The 10,124-nt window shown below is 47.1% G+C and overlaps 1 protein-coding gene across 1 annotated transcript in view; it reads right to left on the bottom strand.

Annotated features, from left to right (window-relative positions):
• Nucleotides 1-9,289, bottom strand: part of LOC123760292 (allene oxide synthase-lipoxygenase protein) — a 94,329-nt gene extending 85,040 nt beyond the window's left edge. Inside the window, exon 1 of the mRNA XM_045745835.2 lies at nucleotides 9,200-9,289. Within this exon, the coding sequence (XP_045601791.1) occupies nucleotides 9,200-9,213 (14 nt within the window). The 5' untranslated portion in view covers nucleotides 9,214-9,289. The remainder of the gene's footprint in view (nucleotides 1-9,199) is intronic.
• Between the last annotated feature and the right edge of the window lie 835 nt (nucleotides 9,290-10,124).

Genomic DNA, 10,124 nt, shown 5'->3' on the forward strand with positions numbered 1-10,124 from the left:
ATGGTGTCCGACGACCTAACGTTTAGGGAGCATAACCAAGCAAGTATTGCGTCAGCCAGAAAAATGATAGCATGGATTACGATAACCTTCAAGTCCAGAGATCCCATCACAATGGTTGTGCTCTTCAAATCACTTGTGTTGTCCCGTCTTGAGTACTGCTCAGTACTCACTACCCCGCTTCAGAGCAGGAGAGATTGCTGAAATTCAGGGAATACAGAGAACATATACGGCACGCATAGACGAGATAAAGCACCTAAATTATTGGGATCGTCTCAAAGCTCTCCAAATGTACTCACTAGAAAGGAGACGAGAGAGATACCAATTAATATACACATGGAAAATACTGGAGGGACAGGTCCCAAATCTGCACAGTAAAATAACAACGTACTGGAGTGAACGACATGGAAGAAAATGCAGAATAGAACCAGTGAAGAGCAGAGGTGCCATGGGCACAATCAGAGAACACTGTATGAACATCAGAGGTCCACGGTTGTTCAACGTCCTCCCAGCGAGCATCAGAAATATTACAGGAACAACCGTGGACATCTTCAAGAGGAAACTAGATTGTTTCCTTCAAGGAGTGCCGGACCAACCGGGCTGTGGTGGGTATGTGGGCCTGCGGGCCGCTCCGAGCAACAGCCTGGTGGACCAAACTCTCACAAGTCAAGCCTGGCCCCGGGCCGGGCTTGGGGAGTAGAAGAATTCCCAGAACCCCATCAACCAGGTATCAACCAGGTAGGTCACGCTGGTGATCTAACATGACCATACTATCATAAATCACCATCCCAGGTTGCGTGAGGCTAGCCCTAAGCATTTGACTTCCAACCTAGGACACATAGACACAGACATTCTGTTCTATAGATTTAGATTTCACCAGAAACCAGCTAGTGTTTCATGAGCAAATAAAACTGTCACCATTTCACAGCAAACCAACATCATCATTTTCACCATTTAATAAAGTTTGAGAGACGACATGAGGGAGCAGCGGTAGTCCAGATCTTGGCAGATAAGAAACCGGACGCCGGATTTCCATTTCCTTAACTATTTTTCTGTTGTAGTCGTGTGTGGCGTTTCCTGATTCATGCCAGCGTTGAGGGGGCCAGGGGGAGCTTCCTGCTCCTCCGTGCAGCCTGCTCACTGAACGTCAGTGTTCGGGTGGTGAGATTCCTGCTCCTACGGCTCCCCCCCCCAACCCCCGTCACCAAACACAGGAACCCCAGAGGGAACTGCAACACCCCAGCCCACCACCCAATAGGGCCCACCTCCAACCCCCAGCACAAACCCTTCCTTGCCCCTGCACAATGCCCACCATATCACCCAAATCCTCCCTATCCCCTTAACCCCCGAGTATCCCCTGCTTTCCCAGCCCCAGGACTTCTTCCTACCCCAGGCAGGCCCAGGCAAGACCTAAGCTCTCCATCCCCCACTCCACCTCCCCCCAAACTCCTGTCAACTACACCACAGGAGGGCGTGCCCTCTTCCCAAGCAATCCCTGCCCCCTCACCCCCAGAACTTCTTCCTGCCCCAAGCAGGCCTGAACAAGACCTAAGCCCTCCATCCCCACTCCACCTCCCCCTGAACCCCTGGCAACTACCTCACAGGAGGATGAGCCTACCCAAGTAGAAATGACCATGGAACAACTTCCTACACTTGTGGGGAGGGAGGGTGAAATTGGATATAAGAAAGTGACCTTCAAGGTAATGTACTCAAACATTGATGGGATTACCAATAAAGCAAGTGAACTGGCAGAAAGGGTGCAAGAAGAAATCCCTGATGTAATAGGACTCACGGAAACAAAATTGTCAGGAGTCATAATAGATGCTGTGTTTCCAAAGGACTACTATATGGGGTAAGGAAAGAGAGGGAAGGGAGAGGAGGTGGAGGAGTGGCCCTACTGATAAGGAAGGACTGGAGTTTTGACGAGATGGAAATTCCGGGCTATGACGGGTTCAGAGATTACATAACAGGAACTATAACAATGGGTGGACCTAAGATAATAGTGGCAGTCATTTACAACCCTCCCCTAAATGACAGAAGACCTAGACAGGAGTTTGATAGGAACAACATGGCAACCAATAATATAATAGAGCAGCTTCAGTTGCCGACAGGAATGGCTCAAGACTCTTAATCATGGGCGATTTCAACCATGGAAAGGTAGACTGGGAGAATGGGGACCCACATGGTGGTGCAGATACATGGAGAGCTAAACTCTTGGAAGTGGCAACAAGGAACTTTCTGAGCCAGCACGTCAGGGAACCCACAAGAGTGAGAGGCAATGATGAACCAGCTAGACTCGACTTGATATTCACCCTGAATGAGTCAGAAATAAGGGAAGTCAAAGTTGAAGCCCCCCATAGGAATGAGTGACCACAGTGTACTGACTTTTGAGTACTTGGTGGAGGTAGGGATAACCTATCCAAGGATGGAATCGGAGGGGAAAAGACTAAATTACCAAAGAGGAAAATATGACGAGATGAGGAACTTCCTCAGGTGAATACCATGGGAAACAGAACTTAGAGACAAGACTGTGCAGGATATGATGGATTTTGTCACCCAGAAGTGCCAGGAAGCTGCAGACAGGTTTATACCGGTCCAAAAGGAGAAAAACGAAAAAAACAGAAAAACCCATGGTTCAACCAAGAATGCAAGGTAGCGAAACAACTGAGTAAAAGAACATGGAGAAACTACAGAAATAACAGAACACCGGAGAGCAGGGAGAGATACCAGAGGGCCAGAAATGAGTTCCTCATAGTGAGGAGGGAAGCAGAGAGACAGTATGAAAATGACATAGCGAGTAAAGCCAAGACCCAACCAAAGCTGCTCCACAGCCACATCAGGAGGAAAACAGCAGTGAAGGAACAAGTGATGAAATTGAAAAAAGGGGAGAACAGATACACAGAGAATGACAAGAAGGTGAGTGAAGAAATCAACAAGATATTCCAGGAGGTCTTCACAATAGAACAAGGAGAAGCCCCTGCACTAAATGAGGAGGCAAACCAAGCAACCTTTGAGGAATTTGACCTCACTAGTGATGAGGTCAAAAGGTGTCTGTTGGAGCTGGATGTGACAAAGGCTGTTGGGCCTGACAGAATCTCACCATGGATACTAAAGGAAGGTGCAGAAGCACTAAATGTGTCACTCTCTATGGTGTATAACAGGTCACTGGAAACAGGAGACCTACCAGAAAGTTGGAAGACAGCTAATGTAGTTCCAATATACAAGAAGGGTGACAGGCAAGAGGCACTGAACTACAGTCCAGTTTCCCTAATTTGTATATCATGCAAGGTGATGGAGAAGATCGCGAGGAAAAGGCTCATAGAGCATCTGGAGGGAAATAACTTTGTAACACACCACCAACATGGGTTCAGAGATGGTAAATCGTGCTTCACAGGTTTCTATGAACAGGCAACAAAAATTAGGCAGGAAAGAGAAGGGTGAGCCGACTGCATTTTCCTGGACTGCCAGAAAGCCTTTGACACAGTACCCCATAAAAGGCTGTTAAAAAAGTTGGAGCAACAGGTAGGAGTAAAAGGGAAGGTGCTCCAGTGGATAAGGGAGTACTTAAGCAACAGGAAACAGCGAGTAACGGTGAGGGGGGAGACATCAGAGTGGCGAGATGTCACCAGCGGAGTCCCACAGGGCTCAGTACTTGGACCATCCTGTTTCTAATATATGTAAACGATCTTCTGGAGGGTATAGACTCGTTCCTCTCAATGTTTGCTGATGATGCAAAAATTATGAGAAGAATCAAGACGGATGAAGATAGACAGAGACTACAGGATGACCTGGACAAACTGGAGGAATGGTCTAGAAAATGGCTGCTAAAGTTCAACTCAGGAAAGTGTAAAGTAATGAAATTAGGCGAAGGGAGCAGGAGGCTGAACACAAGGTACCATCTGGCAGGTGAAATCCTTCAAGAGTCAAATAGAAAGATCTGGGGGTTGATATCACACCGAACCTGTCCCCAGAGGCCCACATCAAAAGGGTATCATCAGCGGCATATGCTAGACTGGCCCACATAAGAACTGCCTTTGGAAACTTGTGTAAGGAATCGTTCAGGACCCTGTATACCACTTATGTCAGACCAATCCTGGAATATGCAGCTCCAACCTGGAGTCCATACCTAGTTAAACACAAGATAAAGTTAGAGAAGATTCAGCGGTATGCCACCAGGCTCGTCCCGGAACTGAGAGGAATGAGCTACGAGGAAAGGCTAAAGGAACTGAACCTCATGTCCCTGGAAAACAGAAGAGTAAGGGGAGACATGATAACCACCTACAAAATTCTCAGGGAAATTGACAGGGTGGACAAAGACAAACTCTTTAGCACGGGTGGGGCACGAACAAGGGGACACAGGTGGAGACTTAGTACCCAGATGAGCCACAGAGACGTTAGAAATAATTTTTTCGGTGTCAGAGTAGTTAATAAATGGAATGCACTAGGAAGTGATGTGGTGGAGGCTGACTCCATACACAGTTTCAAATGTAGATATAAAAGAGCCCAGTAGGCTCAGGAATCTGTACACCAGTTGATTGACAGTTGAGAGGCGGGACCAAAGAGCCAAAGCTCAACTCCAGCAAGCACAGTTAGGTGAGTACCGGCGTCGGCGTTGGGTTAAGGAAGCTTCCTATTCTTCCGCCCCCTCACCAGACGCCAGAGTCGGCGTCGGCGTCGAGGGGGAAAGTTTCCTGTTCCTCCGGCCCTCCTCACCAGACGTCGGCGTTGGCGTTGAGGCACGGGGGGGGGGGGGGGTAAAGGGAGCTTCCTGCTCCTCCACCCCCCCCCCTCCTCCTCCTCACAATTTCCTGTCTTTGTTTGAGTGACAATGATATACTTTACAGAAACAGGAATATACTAACCCATTCGATGAAAGTCGTATTGAATCCAAAACGTTTTGCCTTATTGGTTGCACTCGAGCCATTTTAAAGTGGTTCTATCATCGGCTTTATGCTCATGGCTGAGGGTTAAGAGCCAGGAATGTTCGCTGCCTCTACCACTATCGTCCTCCCAAGGCCATAGTTGCTAAAGTTTGTTTATTGCGCACTATTGGTTGGACACTTAGAGTTGCCTGGACCAGCTACTTGGGGTAGACGGTAGAGCGACGGTCTCGCTTCATACCATCCCCGATCGTCCAAGTGGTTGGGGCACCATTCCTTCCCCCCGTCCCATCCCAAATCCTTATCCTGATGATTGATTGATGAAGATTAAGCCACCCAAAAGGTGACACGGGCATGAATAGCCCGTAAGTGGTGGCCCTTTTGAGCCATTACCAGTATCAAGAGCTGATACTGGAGCTCTGTGGAGGTGCGACTGCACCCTGCGTGACGGGAGATGTCTCCTCCCAGTGCTATATAGTCGTAATGGCTTGATGCTCTCTCCTGATGATTCCCTTTCCCTTAGAGTTGCCTGTATGGCGGAGGTGTTGCCTGCGGCCTCAGCCTTCAGCGTGAGGTCGTACTCGTGCATCCTACGAAGCTTCTGTTTTGAGATTCGCAGTTCCAGAGAGTGAAGCAGAACTCGTAAGCAGCTTTTGTCGTAGTCAGGGACTCGTGATTCATCCAGATGATGAATAGTAAATCGCAGACAAAGTTGATCCGGTTACTGTTCTTGTTGATTTTTTGGCTTTTGCAATATATATATATATATATATATATATATATATATATATATATATATATATATATATATATATATATTAAATATGACCGAAAAAGTAAGATTAATAATTCTAACACGAATTTTCTCAATCTTTCGTACATTTCTTTTCACTGTTGGAGGTAAATCAAAAATCAATTCTCCAAAATTCATTTTTATTTCTAGTCTGACGCGACACGAGCGCGTTTCGTAAAACTTATTACATTTTCAAAGACTTTAGTTTACAAATACACAACTGAATAGAACTTACGCATCTCCGATTTTATATCTACATTTTAGTGAGGTGGATGGGGTGAGGTGGCATTAATAGGGTATTAATTTCATCAACATGATGTTCATAATATGTCTACAGGAAAGACTGCTACCAAAATATACTAATATATATATATATATATATATTTCTCGGCCCAAAAATATATATATAATGAAAGTCGGCGCTCAGGGTGTGCCGGAGAGGTTATGGGTCGCGTGGGAGATTTGCAGCCCACCTTGATAAGAATTATTTACTAAATGCCAAGTAATTTGGTTAAAGAGATAAGAGTTAAAGAGATAAAGAGACATTAGATCTGCTACTGTAGAAAGTTTTGACTGTGGGGGAGAAACACTATATCTTGGATGTTGTTGGAGCGGTTGACGCCGGTGGTCACAAAACTGTACAGGTTACAGCCACTTGGGGGCTTCCTGGAAATGTTAGTGTTCCGCCTTGAAAATTTACTTGAAGTTACCGAACATTTTATGATGTCACAGAAAATGGTTCCTGGCGCGACCACTCCACGTAAACGATCAAACCTCCTCTGTGCACCACTGATTGTTCTGTGCACCACTGACTGTTCTGTGCACCACTGACTGTTCTGTGCACCACTGACTGTTCTGTGCACCACTGACTGTTCTGTGCACCACTGACTGTTCTGAGCAACACTGACTGTTCTGTGCATCACTGACTGTTCTGTGCACCACTGACTATTCTGAGCACCACTGACTGTTCTGAGCACCACTGACTGTTCTGTGCACCACTGACTGTTCTGTGCACCACTGACTGTTCTGTGCACCACTGATTGTTCTGTGCACCACTGATTGTTCTGTGCACCACTGACTGTTCTGTGCACCACTGACTGTTCTGTGCACCAGTGACTGTTCTGTGCACCACTGACTGTTCTGTGCACCACTGACTGTTCTGTGCACCACTGACTGTTCTGTGCACCAGTGACTGTTCTGTGCACCACTGACTGTGACGCCACCGTCAAGGGCGCGTGACTACTCAAACAACTACACACTGACTTATACACGAGACGAGAAACAGAACGATCGTCACATTATTCAAACCCTCAAAACTATTTTATCACGGGGACGGTGTTTGGCAAGTTACTCGTCACACCCGAGGGGACCCGGGTTCAATCTCCGGCCACGCTTTCTTTCAACTAATGCTACTATTCACTCAGCAGTGAATAGCATCTCATAGGAAGTCAATAGTTGGCCTCGGGCACCTCGATGAGTCTAAGAATAAGGCTTCCTGCCCCCATCGACAAAGGGAATTTGTATCCGAAGAAAGCGTCATATTTTCCGTCGTATCATAATGCTAGACATTATGATAACCAACATGACACTCAAGATAACCTCAAGATAACCTAGATAGACAAGAAAAACTTAACATAAAATAATATCTTAGGCAATGATATGAGAATATGTTCATTATTCACTCATACTCGAGGCAAAATTAAATTAATCTACGCTGGGCTACGCCTCGATGCTAAGTGATGTTCTGCATCTCGCGCAACTCTATCATGGAGTACTCCCACTAATTTAGAAGTCTTGTCTACGCAACTAACGTCGTTAGAGCAAACTGAAGACAGCGCCACAGATCTTGTGAGAGGGAAATACTGCTCAACCCGCCTCATAATTTGCATTCAGATTCTCCAAGACAAGAGAGGTGGCTGGTCTGTGTACCTCAGAGTCTACAAGCTGGTCCACAAGTTGGTCCACAGGCTGGACCACAAGCTGGTTCACAGGCTGGACCACAAGCTGGACCACAAGCTGGACCACAAACTGGACCACAAGTTGGTCCACAAGCTGGTCCACAAGTTGGTCCACAAGCTGGTCCACAAGCTGGTCCACAAGTTGGTCCACAAGCTGGACCACAAGCTGGACCACAAGCTGGACCACAAGCCAGAGACCACAAGCTGGACCACAAGCCAGAGACCACAAGCTGGACCACAAACTGGACCACAAGCTGGTCCACAAGCTATATATATACTCAAGCTAGGCTTCGCCTCAACACCCTCATAACAAGCCACAAGGAGCAACAGGCGCCGCAACATACAACATACCCACATACAACATACCCACATACAACATACCCACATACAACATACCTACATACATAGCAACATACCCACACTTAAGTTCACTGTGTACGAACAGAGAAACACTCACGTTCGTAAGACGCCAAACCACGCGATATTATGGACCCTGTATTGTTAACATGGTCGTCCCAAACATACAAGCCATTTCAACCCACCAAATATAACGTTAATAACTGACACGAAATAGAATTCAATGCCCAAGAGTTACGTCCTCACTGCTCCAGACTGCTGTCACTGCCCCCCCCCACACACACACACTGAGGCGGGACCAAAGAGCCAAAGCTCAACCCCCGCAAGCACAAATAGGTGAGTACACACACACACACACACACACACACACACACACACACACACACACACACACACACACAAACACACACGTTTTTGCTCTCGACAAACGTACTAACGAGTCATGCGGGGGATAACGAAGGATAACAAGGGATAACGAGGGATAACGAAGGATAACGAAGGATAACGGATGTTTTCCAGCTGCAGGAGCTATTAATAACAGTGTGAGATTCGGACATAACACGCTATCTTGAGGATATCTTGAGATGATTTCGGGGCTTAGTGTCCCCGCGGCCCGGTCCTCGACCAGGCCTCCACCCCCCTCAGGAAGCAGCCCGTAGCAGCTGTCTAACTCCCCAGGTACCTATTTACTGCTAGGTAACAGGGGGCATCAGGATGAAAGAAACATTTTGCCCATTTGTCTCCGCCTCCACCGGGGATCGAACCCGGAATCTCAGGACTACGAATCCGCTGTTCACTCAATTATCAGACGCTCTAAAAGTGTTGTTAAAAACGGTCCTTCAGGGTAAGGTAATAGAGACTACAAGAGAGGCAGTAATGCAACAGTGTACTGTATGCAACACGTCTCTTTAGGTTCCTCACACACACACACCAAGTGTGAAGCTCTTCCCTAGTGAGCCTTCCCACAAATTTAGAATATTAAAACACTTTTTTTTTTTTTTACAAATCTCTTAAGGGTTGTTTAAGATTATTGGAACCATTCCCTGGTGGCAGAAGATGATTGTATAGTGATTAGTGTAGAATGATTAGTGATCATGGTGATGAACATGATGCGTGGTCGTGGTGTTCATGGTGAACATGATGGTGGTCGTGGTGTTCACCGTGATGAACATGATGGCCTGTGTGACTGTTCACACCCTGGAGGAGTCACTCACCTGCAGGAGAACATCGTGGCCGCCGCTCACCCTGGCAGCCCTCACACACTCACACACACCTGCACCAACACTCACACATCTAAACGTCCGAACCATCGCCTTATCTCAAGACAGTTGCAGATAAGCAAGGAAGTAGTTATCAACAGAAAAACGCCAAGCCATGACAGAGAACACCCCCCCCCTCCTCTCATTTTTTTAAGATCATTTCCTCATTTTTAATCAAATTGAACATGTTCACTAAGCAATTATTCTCATTATACAAACCACATCAGCAGTGTAACTTAAGAACGCTACAGATATCTAATAACTTTGTGATCTTTAGTTATTTCCGGGCGGTAATGGCATATATCTTCGATGTGTTCGTGTTATCAGGCCGTGTTCAGAACCCTGGTCGACTCAGAGCCCTGGTCGACCTCGTCAGTAACTATCCACACCCGAACACAGCGTTCTTATTGATTAAGTCATTATTCTTTACGTGTTGACATACATTTTATAGCAAATAACAAAGGTACTTCTTCAGATTGCTGTCATTGATATCGGCCTGGGGCGCCAGTAGCAGAGGGGGCTGCGTATTTCAAGCGTCAAGACTCATTCATTGCTCTGTGACTTATGATCAAAATCATTCTTCTCCTCAGCTTGATAGGGAGAGTTGATTATCCTGAAGCTGCTCTCGCGACCAGACGACGCTGCCACCAGCTGGCGACCAGACGACGCTGCCACCAGCTGGCGACCAGACGACGCTGCCACCAGCTGGCGACCAGACGACGCTGCCACCAGCTGGCGACCAGACGACGCTGCCACCAGCTGGCGACCAGACGACGCTGCCACCAGCTGGCGACCAGACGACGATACCACCAGCTGGCGACCAGACGACGATACCACCAGCTGGCGACCAGACGACGCTGCCACCAGCTGGCGACCAGAC

Source organism: Procambarus clarkii, chromosome 39 (assembly GCF_040958095.1).
Source record: "Procambarus clarkii isolate CNS0578487 chromosome 39, FALCON_Pclarkii_2.0, whole genome shotgun sequence".
In the NCBI taxonomy this organism is placed as follows: domain Eukaryota; kingdom Metazoa; phylum Arthropoda; class Malacostraca; order Decapoda; family Cambaridae; genus Procambarus; species Procambarus clarkii.